The sequence below is a fragment of the Neolamprologus multifasciatus genome, chromosome 12 (assembly GCF_963576455.1).
Source record: "Neolamprologus multifasciatus chromosome 12, fNeoMul1.2, whole genome shotgun sequence".
NCBI classification, from domain to species: Eukaryota; Metazoa; Chordata; class Actinopteri; order Cichliformes; family Cichlidae; genus Neolamprologus; species Neolamprologus multifasciatus.
In genome coordinates this window covers 1,812,264-1,827,856 of record NC_140450.1, presented here as the reverse complement: position 1 = coordinate 1,827,856, position 15,593 = coordinate 1,812,264, and the positions used below count along the sequence as shown (strand labels likewise).

The 15,593-nt window shown below is 44.7% G+C and overlaps 2 protein-coding genes and 1 long non-coding RNA gene across 5 annotated transcripts in view; 1 reads left to right on the top strand and 2 right to left on the bottom strand.

The window, feature by feature from the left end:
* The window catches only part of kank1a (KN motif and ankyrin repeat domains 1a), a 65,442-nt gene extending 57,831 nt beyond the window's left edge, over positions 1 to 7,611 (bottom strand). Inside the window, exon 1 of one of the 3 annotated variants that reach the window (XM_085179949.1) lies at positions 7,475 to 7,611. The gene's annotated coding sequence lies outside the window, so the exon portion shown is untranslated. The other 2 variants (XM_085179951.1, XM_085179950.1) reach the window with 2 other exon arrangements.
* Positions 7,612 to 10,394: 2,783 nt separating this feature from the next.
* On the bottom strand, positions 10,395 to 11,931 carry LOC146506137 (uncharacterized). The gene is made up of 2 exons (XR_014877185.1): positions 11,837 to 11,931; positions 10,395 to 11,208 (listed from the first exon to the last, which is right to left on the bottom strand). It is a non-coding gene; the product is annotated as an uncharacterized LOC146506137 (long non-coding RNA).
* fbp1a (fructose-1,6-bisphosphatase 1a) lies at positions 10,574 to 15,261 on the top strand. Its single transcript, XM_085180044.1, has 7 exons — positions 10,574 to 11,059; positions 11,856 to 12,018; positions 12,470 to 12,562; positions 12,767 to 12,907; positions 13,008 to 13,145; positions 13,303 to 13,422; positions 14,686 to 15,261. The coding sequence occupies exons 1-7, from the start codon at positions 10,890 to 10,892 to the stop codon at positions 14,875 to 14,877; spliced, it is 1,017 nt and encodes a 338-aa protein (XP_085036170.1). The 5' UTR covers positions 10,574 to 10,889; the 3' UTR covers positions 14,878 to 15,261.
* The last annotated feature ends 332 nt before the right edge of the window (positions 15,262 to 15,593 follow it).

Here is a 15,593-nt window from a genome sequence, read left to right as displayed (position 1 = left end):
ACACAGAGTAACCTGACAATAGCAGCCAGTGAGGGAGGCTGTAATATGAGCGGCACGGTGACCACTGGGCCGAGGCTCTCGGCCGTAAACGGCGGCATCCCTGACAGGGAACAAACTCAACGGCCCTTCCTGAGCTGCAGAGGATGATGGGAGATTCAGACCGAGAGCTGCACAAGGCAAAACTCTCATATAAGAGCGCTAAGGTGTATTTTTAAAGTGCTTTACTGTAGACTACTCTTCTGACATCATCCATTTACCTCAAAAAACAAACAATGAACCAAGAATTAAGACATTTGTATTAAATTCATGCTAAGATGTAAACAAACGAGGCTTGAATGTGTCGCGCGCACAGCTGGCTGCATCTGTAATCAGCAGGTCAGGTTCTGGCTAACGTGAAGCCTCGTCAGACCCCCGTACTGAGGAATGCTTCGACTTGACAAGCAGAGTCTGTGCATGCCTGCATAGCTGAGGGATTATCACAGTATCAACTGAGCCCTGAATCTCCTTTGCACCTGCCTTGTCCTGCTTAATGCACACGAAACGTGTGGATTTCTTCCTCCTCTCTGAGACTGCTCACCTTTCATTCATCAGCAGCTCTGAGAGAATAATGACAGGCTGTGGGAGAGACGTTTTTCAGAAGCGACACTTCCCCCTGACGTGCAGAGCAAAGGATGTTTGGTTCAGAGGAGTCGGACGTGCCGCTGCTCCCCGTCTGCAGCTCCACAGTTTGTGGTTGGAACAAGAAGACGGGTTAATAGCTCGTCTCGTGTGTTGGACGCCTTCGTTTCTGATCTATATGCACCACAAAAGGGAGTCAAGCGCCTGATGCACCATACAGTAGTTCTTACTTTCAGTTTTAATAAAGTTTCCTCAAAGAATTTTGAAATATGCTGTAGAAAACGGCTTCTGTGAATACGAGGAGAGAAGTTAGCAACAGTCCTTCACCAGCACATGAACCAGTTCTCCACCTGCTGCAGGTGCTACACCTGTAAGCCACGACGGTGCAGGTCAGGGAGCAGTTTGCTAAGGTTAGGAACAGCTGAACTTTCAGAGCTTTTCTGGGAATTATCTGCTCGGAAAACTGACGGCATGGCTTCATGGACAGATGATGGTATTTAAGACAAGGCTTAACCCTTTAAGACCTACCATAGAACCAAGTCCACCAGAGCTTATATTATATGTTTACAAGCTGTGGAGCCATTTTTGGGAGCATTTCAAGTTGATATACATCAATACAACCATTACAGCCCAGATTTTAATAATATGTCTGCATTAAGTGCATAGTAATTACATAAATTGCAAAAAAGTGCAATAAACTACAAAAAAATTGAAAATTGTTTTTTTAACATATATTTCTAGTTAGAGAAATTTAAGAGGCTTATCCCTCAAAACTGTAAATACAAAAAAGTTGCACAAAATAGTTTCCCACCACAGGAAATTTATTTTGAGTGTCTTCATAGTTTTATTTTTGAAATACACCAATTTTTATACACTGCAGGAAAAACAAAAATAAATATTATAATGCAAATTTGCAAAAAAGCAGCATCTGCATCAAAATAAACTATTTCCAGCAGTGCAATATGAGTCCTAAGCATCCCAGAAACCACACAGAAAGTCAGAAAGTCAAACATAACTTTTAAAAACACCAGTATAGGCTCATTGAGGCCCTGATGGTAAAAAAAAAAACTACATTTCCGCGAAAATGACGTAACTTCCAGTTTCGGGCAGGTCATGGCGGACATGCGATAGTTCGCGCTGATGTCTAATCCAATGTAGGAAGTGTTACGAACAGCTGATCGGATCAGCAAAGCGTGTTTCTGGAATATTATGTTTTTGTTGCTGCAAGCGCTTTTTATGCAGTTTTTGCAAAGTTATATGTGGAAGGAAACTGTGACCGAGGACAAGCTGATGGCATAAGATGTAAGTACAACTCCTCCGGTTTCATATGCAAAAAACATTATTGCGCTAGCTCACGTGGTTGCAGAGCTACAGGGATTTAAAAATAGTTACGCAAAACAGAGCGTGCTGCTCTGACCAGCTTTAAAGGGTTAAATAAGTCACCATATGTGAACGACTCTATATTAAAGTCTTAGTGATGTTAATGATTCTGTTGGTTTCACTGTTCAGATTTAGATTTTATGACCATTTACTAAGGGTGGGGGAAAAAAATGGATACTGTGTAGCATCGTGATATTTTGTTTGCTAATAATGTATGGATACAGGGACAGCAGAAATCGATATTTTGTTACAAAAAAGGTTTTTGTGCTCTGACTTCAGAGCATGTTGATCCTTTTTCTGAGCAAGAATCCTGACATTCCTTCACTGTCCAAATGTGACAGTTTACTTATTTTAATTTAAGACATGTTTTATTTTAATTAAGTTTAAAACTTTTTTATTTAATGTAAAATTATATTTTGTTTTAATTTACTTTCAAGTTCTTCAGTTGCTGAAGGGGCTGCATAGTTTTCATAAACTGCATAGTTCAGAATAGCTATAATTGTACCAGATGGTTGATTCAGTTAAGTTGGACTAGACTGTAATACAAACCGTTCAGTTTGTCAACAATCAAACTGAAATGAGAGAAAGACTGAGTGTGAGACTTTGATATTAGAGAAAATGAATATTGATAAAGTTTACCTTTATGTACAGAATCTGAATATCGCAAAATATTTTTAAAAATTGCAATAATATCGTATCGTGGGATGTTTGGTGATTCCCACCTCTACCATTTACCTAGATTTTTATTAGCAAGTATTTGTTCTGCTCCAATAAATATAAATCATTCAAAATTTCACCTTGATAAGAGAAAAACTGCACAAATTAATAAATGCCACCCAATTATTTATACTTGTTTTAATATAAAATAAAGGTTTTTAGTCATTTTTCTTAAAACACACACAAAAAACCTCCAGTTACTTTATAATCCAAAGATTTCCTCATACATTTATTCAAATGTTTTAATACCGACAGGTCCAAATAGAAATAAATGTGACTTTGATTTTATCCAAGGTTAACAGACTCTTACACGAGCACTGATCTGAAACATCCACAAACAGGTGCCTGGAGTCATAAACATTTATACATGCCCTGAAATATTTGTGCGACTCGAGAACAAAAACTCGAGAAAGCTGATTTCCCAGAATGCCACACTGGATCAGTGTGTGAGGCGTCAGCTCTACACCTGAAGAATAACTTCCTTCCCCTGTAAGGGTTGGTGTGTAATGGCGTTCCCGCAGTTCTACACACCATCACTCCTCCCATCAAAGTGAAAATTAAAAACAATCATTTATTGCAAGTCTTGTCAGGCAGAGCGCGTTTCCACGAGGGCGTCGTCCGGCACATTGATTCAAAAGGTCCCATCAGCACTGCAAAGATCGAGTTTTTCACAGCCAACACAAGTATTTAAGTAGAAGACCGCGTCACAAATCTGCTGCTGTCCCAACAGCTCGACGACGTCTGTGAGGAGCCGAAGCTGAGAAACAAAAACGTCTCATTTAAACTCTTAATTTCATAATGTCACAGGTCAATGATCCCTTATTGATCGCCTGTGATACGACGAGCATGTGACGACTGTGAGGGAGCATGAAAGAAGGAACGGGATTAACATACCAGGAAACAAAACATCTTTGTGAAACGCACTCCGAGGTTTAGGCAGGGTTAATCCCAGCCACAGAGAGCAAAAAGCTTCCCTCCTTCATGTTCGCCGCAGAAATCTTCTACCCAACGAGAATCTCGCAAGTCGAAGCATGCAGAGATGAATCATCAGCAGGGATAAAACGCCATCCGGGGCTCTTTGGCGGGCCGCTGACATTCATGTGTCCGCTTGTTCTTATGTAACTTGTCAGTGAAATTCAAAGTCACAACAACTTCGCCTGGTTTGTTTCATAATCTCTGCAGGTAGAAGCGACCGGGGTCATGTTTATCGTCGGCCTCGTCGGGCTGTGCAGAATAACTCAAGCTGCAAGTCATCCATGCAAAACTCCAACCAAACAATTAAGCATCTAATGCGTTAATCCCCAGACACCAAACATCTGCAGAAGAAACTAAATAATCTCACCTCTGCTTTAAGCGTCAGTCCAACACACCTCACAGCTTCCTCTACCATCTGTGCCAACACACACAAACGTCTCCCGATCCATCTCAGGCCACTCTGACTCCATTAAGCTGCTAAATCCACAAGAACTGATTTAAAAAGAATTTCGTGCAGTCCTGCCAGAGCTTTGATCACCGCGGTAATAACTTCCTTGCAAATTTGCAAACAGCGTGGTGCCGACTTGGCAGCTGCTCCGAGCTGCTGGAAATCTGTTAGGATTCCCTGAAGCTCGCCTTAGAATCAGCTATGCAAGCCTTTTCATTTCAGCCTGTCCACTGGTGTTTTTACAATGTTTTATTTACATCCAAAACTCATGCACGGTGAGTGGAGGTGCAGCACCAGTTTCATACCAGCCGATGCTTCAGAATAACTGCAACAACTGCCCAGAGAACTGCAGCATGGCAGCTTCACAGCAACTTGAAGCTCTTTTGCTCATCTCCAGTGTTCCCCGACTCTGACTTACTCTTACTAAAGGCAATAATAACTCTTTGCAGACCAGCTGGGCTTCAGCGTCAGTCACCAACCAGAAACTCAATTTTGAGGCAGTAATGATCCCAGTTTATTGGTAAAGGTGGTTAGAAACCAGACAATTTCATTGTTATTGTGATCACAAATAGCTCACTGCAGAATGGTTGAGATTCAGAGAAGCTAATTTACAGAGTAAGCAGTGTCACCTTCATTATGTCCTTAAATAAAGCTGTGAGTCATTATAGAGGCTTCATGGTGCGTTCAGGGGCTGTGCAGTCGTCTCTCGTTCAGGATTACTCAAACTTTGATACAAAAGAGTTCCCAGCCCATGTTTTAGAGGGACAACAAGCTCATCTGGACAGATGTAATTAAATTACAATTTAAAGATCAGTATGGACACCACCTCAGGCTCCAGGTTCATGCTTAGTAAATGGTCTGTATTTGTACAGCGCTTTACTCGGTCCTTAAGGACCCCAAAGCACTTTACTCATCCAGTCATCCACACATTCACACACTGGTGATGGCAGCTACATTGTAGCCACACCCACCCTGGGGCGCACTGACAGAGGCGAGGCTGCCGGGCACTGGCGCCACCGGGCCCTCTGACCACCACCAGTAGGCAACGGGTGAAGTGTCTTGCCCAAGGACACAACGACCGAGACTGTCGGAGCCGGGGGTCGAACCGGCAACCTTCCGATTACAAGACGAACTCCCAACTGTTGCCACAAACTGCCAACACATAAGTGCTACTTGTGTGTGAAATGGGGGCGATCGTGGCTCAAGAGTTGGAGGCTCGTCTTGTAATCAGAAGGTTGCCGGTTCGAGCCCCGGCTCCGACAGTCTCGTTCGTTGTGTCCTTTTTCCCTGAACACATTTATCTCCTCTCAAACGCATCTTGGGCTGTTCTTGTTTCTGCAGGAGGGGGCTCTTATGGTTTTACTTTAAGTGGATCTTCCACTCAAACTAAAGTACATTTGATCTTGTAATAACAGGGCAGACCCCGAGGCTCATGTAGGTCCTCATCCCACACGTTAAAGCCGAGCAGCTGTAACGACTCCCTTCACCTCCAGTCCAGCCAGTAAGAGTGGTTTCTTCGGGGTCACCCAGCAGTGAAGCATTGAGCACAGATGTGCATGCACGCAAAAACTAACATTTTCATGTGAACCCGGGCAGAGCAGCTTTATTTTTAGAACCAAAAACATGCAAGAGAAGCACAAACAAGACAAGTATGCACAGATGTTCAACCAAAACTAAAATTATAACTCAGCAACCCCCTCGAGATAAAATTACAGAGAAAACACCACGGCAAGGACTCCACGAAAAAACTGAACACCCACAAGAGACGCGAGGCCAGTCGTGACGTGCAAGCTGCTCACACAGAGCTGTGGAGTGGAAGTCATTTCCTCTAAACAAACAGGAGGGGTGGGAGTCGTAATCACAGGCGGGGGAGGCGGGGGAGGCCACACGTCTGAGCAGATGAGACCCGGCTTTGATCCTGCGGATGTGAGGGTCGCCTCAGTCAGGCGTCATTTCACAGACCTCCACCGAGCGACCCGCCCGATGATGTGGACCTGGAGCGCGGCTAAGCCTGAGGTACCAACTGACGCCGGGCTGCACCGCCGCCAGATCTGCTTTAATGTGTTTGTAAGAGAGCGAGCCAATCACAACCTACTGAGATATTAGCAGCCTCTGGGTCAGCTGGTCAGCAGACGGGCAGGAGGAGGAGCATTAGAAATCAATAAGCTTCCAGAAATATCATTTTTATCTCATCTTCAGTAATATGAAACTATAACAAGCTCCCTGCAGTGAAGTAAAGAACACCTGAGCTGTTAGAGACACTGAGGTGACCCTTTAACCACCTTAAGGTTAGTGAATGACTCGCTAACCCTCAAACCCCATTAAAGCTGTTAATCAGTGCTACAAACAGCAAAGCAGCAGCTGCGATGCTTTCTGCAAAGCCACAAAATGCGAGGCATTCGGGGCCCTGAAGGAATGCTTTGTGTGGCCTCCTGGATGAAATCTGCACTTATTATCCAAGTGTAGAAAAATGGATCTTGAGATATGCAACAAGCCCACAGCGGAAGCTTAAAATTTCATTAAAAACACCTTCACATCTTCACATATCAATGCCCCAGTGCTTCATCTGTACTGAAGAGTGGAAAGGCCTGTGAGCCAGGAGAGGATGAGGAGCTCTGTTTGACCCCAGCTCTTCACCAGCACAATGGCGACTACCATCCAGGTCTGAGCCCCCCCGCATGAAAACAGGTAGCTAAGAAGGAAACGTGTCCAACACTAGTTTAGCAGCATTTCGGGGTTGATGAGCGACCTTTAGAGCTCCACGGAGCCTCTTTTGTTAAGAGCTCATCACGCACTGCGCTACGAGGACGCGGCTGTGGAAACAGTGCCACGAAAGACATTTCTGCGTTCTCGCGCTTTAGCTAAAGGTGTCCGCGAGCCTGTGGTGACACCTGACTTACACTGAATCCAACTGAAGGCGGTTTACTGTGGATTTAATCGCGAGTTTAATGAAACTGGTCTCGAGGGGCGAATCCCCCTGAAAACCTCCGCCGTCCCTCGCCTCCGGTTCCCCGCTCTTGGAGCTCAAAGTTCAGCCTCACAACACCTGCGCAGCGCAGACGGAAGTGGAAAAAAAACAGCGCCAGATTACCTGAAGGACTCCCAAACACCAGCTGACTTTAAATATAATCCAGCTTAACCAGCAGCGCTTCATGGGATTGTCTGTCTGCTCGCTGCAGGACCACCTGGTCGACAACACGCACCGAAGACACGCTCAACTTACGTAATTAATTAAGCAGACGGCTCGTGCACGCTTACACGCGCACACAGAGACACCTGGGACAACTGAAACACTTGAAAACACACTTTGTATTAGCAAAAGCGACTTTAACTTACCCCACGCTAACGCTTCCCGGGCTCCTTTGGAGGTGCAGCTCCTTTCCTCGGACTCCTGTCTGTGCTCGGGGTCGGAGTCTCGGAGGGTAAAAGCTGGGTAATGCGTTAACTTTGCGCAAAAGTGTGCAAAGCTCCAGTCTGTGCCCGCCGCGCACGGTACGTCCCCTCTGCGCCAGCAGCAGCAGCCTCTTTGTACTTGTCCGCTCGTGCCTGGGCTCCAAGTTAACCCGCGGTCATGCGCAGTCGGTGCCTTCCCAGGAGCCCAGTCTGAGCTGATGTGAAGGTCAGTTAGAGGCACAGGTGTTGCTTTACCTGCGCACAAGGCTCGGCCTACTTACACTAGCGGAGTCATGAAGAGCAAACAGCGCGGACTCACCTGCTTTAAAACTCAGGTAAACGTGCAGGTTAATGCAGTTAGCACGTCGTTTGCTAACCAGTGTCTGCACGTTGTGTCGTAAAACTGTGACCACACCGGGGAGAAACAGACATGTACGTTACAAAGTTAAAGTTTTATAGTTTTAACTTACTATAACTAACGAAGATGTTTCTCTTCCGCGATACAATATAGTGCTCGGGACATAGATGGAAGCGGTTTCAGTTGGCGCATTAATATCAAGTGTTCTTAATTGTTCTGTGTCAGATCATCTCATCGGGACTCATTTTTTACGGTCTTTAAAATACTTACACTTTTAAATGAACCTAAATATTTAACGCAGACACACGAATACCTACATGTACATAAACAATGATCATTATTTCAAAGATACGTGATGATAACAAGTTACAGAAACGCATCCTCACTGCTTTGGACAGAGTCAGCGTCCCGCCGGAGGCTGCGTTTGCCCGACAGCGCCATCTGGTGACCAGTGGCGTTAACGGCGCGAGGCAAAGAGAAGCCAAACTCCCTGAATCTAATGTGGTCTGTGGAATAAACACGCAGCACTGACAGCTGACTGTTTACCTTCATTGCACATTTAAAGCCAACGTCTTTATTTTGTTTTCATTAGAGAAAATTTGTTTTCTTTCTATTAATTTATTTTTTATTTAATTTATTAACTGTACAGTACTCTCTGTATATAGTAACCATTGTCCTTAATGTAAATATGTAAGAAAAATTGTGTATGTTTCTGTCCTGTGTCCTGTTTGTTTGTATATGCGTCTTTTTGGCTGCTGTTACAACCAAATTTCTCCTTGTGGGACAATTAAAGGATTATTCTATTCTATTCTATTCTATTCTATTCTAAAATAAATGTAATTAGACCTGATATAGATATTTGAACGGCTACTGTTGGCACATCTTAATAGCATAAACCAGAGTTTACAAATGAGTGAGTACACGGACGTGTGTCTACACACAGAGCAATTTGATCTCACCTAAAACTATTTCTCAAATGGTAAGTATCAAAGTTTTAATAAATGCTGATAATTACGCGTCAAATGTTAATTTCATGTATATAAATCGGATCGTTTTCACCTTTAAACGCAGGACAAACGTCTAACACTATCACAGATTGTTTAAAAAAAACTCACATATGAAGTCACATGTGCAAGTGTGTGTGTGTGGGGGGGGGGGCACTTTTCACGCTACCCGACCCACAAATGTAAGCTGCGTTTAAGTGCTAGTGCAGAACTGGGACATCTGGCCTTCATGGGACTCTCCTTTTCTTTTCTTTTTTATTAGTAAAGCCATGTTTTGTTGTGTTGTGTTTTTTTTCTCACCTTTCGACTACAAAACCTATATCTGTCAATCACAGCCTTCATATGGAAGCTAACTTATGGTTTAATGTGCTGCTGATGCTACAGGTTGGATGCTGGACGCAGCTGCAGGCAGGAGAACATCTCTGAAGTGAGCTCATGCTCACTAATCTATTGAATCTGTGGGATACAGATATAATCATCTTTGATAACAGCCGACTGGCTCTGAGAGCTTAAGGACAATTAAACAGTCAGTCATCTTTATCACTTGAGATTCAGAGATAAAGCTTTAGTAGATTTTTATAAAAGTGTGTTTTGTCTCATCACCAAGTAAACAGCTCAGTTAGATCAAGCCTGGAGACGGTGATTTACTGTATGTTACAGAGCCCCGTGAGATTAAAGGCTGAAAGGTTATAAGACAGAATGCTTCATCTGACTCTTTTCATTACACTAACAGTCAGGTAAAGCATAAACAGTCTGCACTGAGGGAAAATCAATTATTATGAGTTATATTTGTGTTGAGATTCGGTGAGTTTATTCCACTGCACTGAACTGAAAAGCAGATTTACGGGTCTGAAATGTCACCAGTGTTTCTCTGTGAAGCAACGTTTCAACTGCATATAGAACATACAGCTATGTTTGAGCTGTTCCCATCTTTATCTTCTGACAGCGTGACCCCAAATACATGTTAGTACTCTGTGTTTTGTGGAAGATCAGATTTCCTTCATGGTTTTGATTCGGTCTCTTCTAAACTACACAAACATCATTGTGTTTCCGTGTGTGCGTGCAAACTGTGTGCAGCTTTGTCACATTTTGTCTTTCTTCATCGGTTTTATTGACACACATGATGGACAGCTTGCTTGTGTCTTCAGCAGTATGTGGTAAAAACGGTTTTCAGCTCCATTGCAGCATCTTCAAGTGTCACAACCGCACTGAAGTGTTCAAGAGGAAGATCAGACTTTCTTACAATAAGTACATTCTTTCAACCTCAGCGTTAAAACACTGCAGACGTCATTAAAACTGTTCTAACTGGGAGCTCATTGTACGACCATACTGGACATGAGTACTACTGTCTCTGCACTGGCTTGTTTTAGCCTCTCCGCCCTGACATGTTGTACAGTTTCATGTTTGCATGAAGCATTTTCATTTGACTCCGTGTTTTCTGCATGCTGGAGTTTCAGGAGTTCAGATCCTCGTCACTCCCACGCTTCTGTTCGACCTGATGGTTTTATGACTTCAGCTGATTTGCACAAGTTTCGCCAGTCAGACCCTGGCTGAGGCACTTCCGCTCCCTGTGCAAAACTCGTCAGAGGTATGAAATGAGCACGCGAGCGTCTCCAACAGTCTGGAGCCACTAATCTTTCCACAGAGAAAATCCAGGGCAACGCGCTGAAAAGTTCATGTGCGCAAGAGGAATGTAAACGCTGACTATCGTGCGCAGAAACAATGCGTGTCCGCACTCCTCGTATCTGTGTCAGGCTGTCGCTCTCCGGGAACAAAAGTCTGGACTCGGGCTTGTGCAGCTCTCTTTGTTCTGCTCACATCCTTGTGTTTGTAACACTATCGTGTCATCGCTGCAGCGCACAGTGTGCACAGCGGGGCCACACCTCTCCTCTGCCTACACTCCCCCCACGGCTGTCCACGCGCAGTTCCGCGTTGCTGCCGCATTTAAATCCTGCAGTTTCCTCAAACCCGCAGTTCCAGCGACTCAGCCGCCACCATGTCCGACAGCAGCACCTTCGACACCAACGTGGTCACCGTGACCCGCTTCGTCATGGAGCAGGGCAGGAAGGCCAAAGGCACGGGGGAGCTGACCACGCTGCTCAACTCGCTGTGCACGGCGGTGAAGGCCATCTCCAGCGCTGTGCGCAAAGCTGGGATCGCCCACCTGTGAGTGAGCCACGTTACACACGCCGTCAGGTTTGGAAGTAGCTGTTACGGCCCTGCCAGCACGGTTCCGTACTCCAACACAGCGCTGTCTAAAGCCCTCAGCGGCACGCAGGGGTCCAGGGTCTCTGCGCCAATCAGAAAGCGCATACCTGGAACAGACACGCCCATTTTATAAGACGCGCTCCGGTCCACAGGTGGTTATTACTGCGGTACTTGTTTTTTTTACCCTGAACGAGTCGAGGAACAGACCAGCTCCTGCTCACGGCTCACTTTAATATCTGCTTTTGACTTTATTTCATCACATCCGCTGGTTTATGTGAAATAAGAGAACATGTTGCATGTTGTTCCTGCAGAACTGCGTCTCAGAGGAACGAGTGTTTCAGAAGTGCAGCGTCACGTTACTCTTATTTATTCAGTCTGACTGAACAAGGAAGTCTCTGTGATTTAATTCCACCCAAAGACGTCTTTGTTCATCCAGAGCAGCAGGCAGGCTTACTGCTCTGTTACTACCTGGTGTGTGTGTGTGTGTGTGTGTGTGTGTGTGTGTGTGTGTGTAACGTCTTCATGGGGACCAAACATTGGTAGTTTACTATACTTGTGGGGACAAACAGTCCTTTTGGTCCCCACGAGTTTGAAAGCATTTTTGAGACTCAAAGTGTGGTTTTAGTGTCAGGGTTATGGTTATGGTTAAGGTAAGCGGCTAGGGAAGCATTATGTCAATGAGATGTCCCCACAAGGATATAAATACACACGCGTGTGTGAACTTTTCACGCTCACTTGTTTTTGCTTTTTTCAGTTACGGCATCGCCGGCAGCACCAATGTGACGGGCGATCAGGTGAAGAAGCTGGACATCCTGTCCAACGATCTGGTCATCAACATGCTCAAGTCATCGTTCAGCTCCTGCGTGCTGGTGTCTGAAGAGAACGAGAAAGCCATCATAGTGGAGCCAGACAGGAGGGTAAGTGTGAGACCAGGTGAGATATTTGAGACTTTAAGCCTAACCAGGTTCCTCTAAGAACCCACCGAGCCTGAAAAACCTGATCTTATTTGTGTGGGACGTCATCTGAAAACTGAGACGGATCATTCAGATGTTTCTAAGATGAGTTCTGTTTATTTGTACGCAGACTTTTTTAAAAGCTCCTTTATCAATGAATTCCACATCATCCGGAGTGTAGCGTCCAGGGAAAATCTGCTTTGTAAAACCTTTGGAGCAAACTCAGAAACCAACTATTTTCTATGACATTTGACAGTTGCATAGATCAGTCGGATTCGGTGATCAGTGAAATTAGATAAGGCCTCAGATTCGCTGCCCAGAGGCGTTTCAAGGCAGCTGTTGAGACGCCTCTTTGTAGAAGCTCTCGTGTATATAACACGTCACATATTCACTGCATGTTTTTCTGCTTCTTCAGGGCAAATACATCGTGTGCTTTGATCCTTTGGACGGCTCCTCCAACATCGACTGTCTCGTCTCCATTGGCACCATCTTTGCCATTTACAAAAAGGTACCAGCTCAGGGTTAAGAGCTTATGATGAAACTGGTTTGTTCTTGATTTAAAAACTTAAAGTGTTGGTAAACCTGTTTTTATTGGATTTCACAGCTGCATCACTTGTAGATGTTTAAAGCAGCGACTGGAAGCTAACTGACTTTATGATGTCGAATCAGCCAACAGAATCAATAATGACATGACTGATGCCGTTTCCCTCAGACCACAGATGATGAGCCCTGTGAGAAGGACGCTCTGCAGCCCGGCAGGACCCTCGTGGCAGCGGGCTACGCCCTCTACGGCAGCGCCACCATGGTAGTGCTCTCCACCGGCCAGGGAGTCAACTGCTTCATGCTCGACCCGGTTAGCGCTCTTTTGAAGGTTTCGCGTGTTCCACATAGAAACGCTGCAAACTGATTTTATCTACAAACATGTTTTGTTTTTACTGCTTTTTGCTCTTCAGGCGATCGGGGAGTTCATACTGGTCGAGCGGGATGTGAAGATCAAGAAACGAGGGAAGATTTACAGCTTGAATGAAGGTTATGCAAAGTACTTTGACCCTGCTGTCACAGAGTACCTGCAGAAGAAGAAGTTCCCTCAGGTAACGCAGGTGTCCAGACGTGTTTGTCTCCAGGGGGAAATCTATACATTCCTGCAGTATCCACAAACATGCTGGATATACAATAAATACTAATAATGCACACTGATGTATTTTTACCGTCGACCTCGTCACTAAACAGTTTTTTACGCCCCTGTAGGACGGCGGTGAGCCCTACGGCTCCCGCTACATTGGCTCTATGGTGGCAGATGTGCACAGAACGCTGATGTATGGAGGAATCTTTTTATACCCAGGAAATATGAAAAGCCCCAAGGGAAAGGTAAGGTCCTGCAGCTGTATGTAAAGATGGATGCAGTGTAGGCGTCCGAAACGTGACATCGATGCTGTAGCAGCTAAAAGAAACTTGGAAAACGTGTCAAAACTTTCCTCGATTGGCCCTCGAGGCTGGCATCAAAATCAGCTCAGTTCCCACAGATGATTACAAACCCAGACAAGCAGAACTAACGTCTACAGTGCTTTTGTGCAGGTACGTAGATGGTTTGGGGTCGATAGTTTGTCACTCAGCAGCAGGTAGAATATAGGTTTTTAAAACTCACCCACTCTGGTAACGTTTAAAGTCCAGTTAGCTGAGCGATGGGTTTGCTGTCCGCCCAGGCGAGCCTTCACAGATTTGAAGTGTCGGTGCTTTTTGGAGCATTTCTATTTGAATCATCTGACAGAAACTTTGACCTGCTGTGAGTTACAGATCATTCCACAGCATGTCTTTATCCTGTCACCCCAACCAATCACAGCAGATGGCCCCGCCCCTCCCTGAGCCTGGTTCTGCTGGAGGTTTCTTCCTGTTAAAAGGGAGTTTTTCCTTCCCACTGTCGCCAAAGTGCTGCTCATAGGAGGTCATATGATTGTTGGGTGTTTCTCTCTGTATTATTGTAGGGTCGACCTTACAATATAAATATTGAGGCGACTGTTGAATTTGGCGCTGTGTAAATAAAACTGAATAGAATTGATTTCCAGTAGTTTGTGCTTCGGTTACGTTGGTTTAAATGAGCATTTCAGTCTGTTACTGTGCACCAACTGGCAGATATTATTTGTGGCTGATGAAATCAACTTGCTCACTTTGATATTCTGGTTCCTGGTTCTGAAAAGTGAAGCCGGTACAGCCAGAGGTCTGCAGGAAAATGCCCCCCTGACCTGAGCTGGCCGTTAGTTTACTGAAGAAAAACCATTTAGTAAACTTTGGTCATTCAGGAGGATTAAACAGCTCCTCTGTAACGGTTCCTTAAGCCAAAAAACACATCTGACAGTTTAAATGTGCAAAAACTATGAAATGACACTAAAAGGCCTGTTTATGAACTATTGTAGCAGACTGTCGATTATATTTAAAGCACAAAAAGAAGATCTTTACATGAACAGGAGGAATAATCTCTTCTAGAAAATCCTGGTCCAGTTTTCATTTGTGGCTTTTCAAACAAACTTGGAAAAAAACCAGATTTTTTTCCTTCAAGCACTAAAATCTGAACGTCTGTGAGTTTTCCCGACTTTCTCATGAGCACTTACACCTTCCCTCCCCTCTCGCTCAAAGCTGCGTCTGCTGTACGAATGCAACCCCATGGCCTTCATCATGGAGCAGGCGGGCGGCATGGCCTCCACGGGCTTCGAGAACATCCTGGACATCCAGCCTGAGAGCATCCACCAAAGAGCTCCTGTGGCTATGGGCTCCACCGAGGACGTGCTGGAGTACATCGCCATCTGCCAGAAGCACGCCAAGAAGTGAGACCGCACGGGACTCACACAGCTGTCCTCCTGTTGGGATGCACGTTACCGCCTCTGTAATGATGGTTTTTATGTAACCAAAAGACCAAAAATGTGAAGAGATTTGGAGGCACAGTGTTTTCATGCCACGTTAGCCCTCCCATTGTTAAGAGGTGCTTCATAAGTTCACATACTGCTAAACAAAAGCTACCAAAGACCAAAAATGTGCCAAAAACACACAAACGCTCCTCAGTTTACCTCCAGTTGTGCCTTAAATCAAAGAGACATTCCAGATGTGCAAAAGACCAAAAACAGCCTCTTTGCAACCAAACGTGATTCTTTTATTGTGTGAAATAACAGCTGTTTGCAACAATGAAGTCTCTCAATAAATAATAAGAACGAGTGAGTGTTTGATCATTTCAGACGTGTGTCATCATCTCACAGTTATTCAGTTTGTGTCCCTCGATGATATCTTGAAATCTTCAAGTTGGAGGGTAAAGTTCAAAGATACTTATTTCAGTGGAGTCGACCTTTAAGCCGGGGTCAGCTGAAGCTCAGAGCCCGACTGACATTTAAAGCTCACTGAGCTGCTGTTGTGCTAAAACACGGCTGCAGAATCGAGCCTGTAACACAAAGACACACAACATCAAACTGAAACAAATACTTCAGCTTATTTTGTAGCAGCTGAAGTGTTTTAAACTTTAACCTTGAAGTCAGCCGTGATTATTTTTGAGTAAA

Excerpts from the sequence above, each read along its gene's own strand:
- fbp1a (XM_085180044.1), top strand. The coding sequence starts at position 10,890 with ATGTCCGACAGCAGCACCTTCGACACCAACGTGGTCACCGTGACCCGC. Across the intron at positions 12,019-12,469 it reads TAGTGGAGCCAGACAGGAGG|GGCAAATACATCGTGTGCTT; the intron begins GTAAGTGTGAGA and ends CTGCTTCTTCAG. Across the intron at positions 12,563-12,766 it reads TCTTTGCCATTTACAAAAAG|ACCACAGATGATGAGCCCTG; the intron begins GTACCAGCTCAG and ends CGTTTCCCTCAG.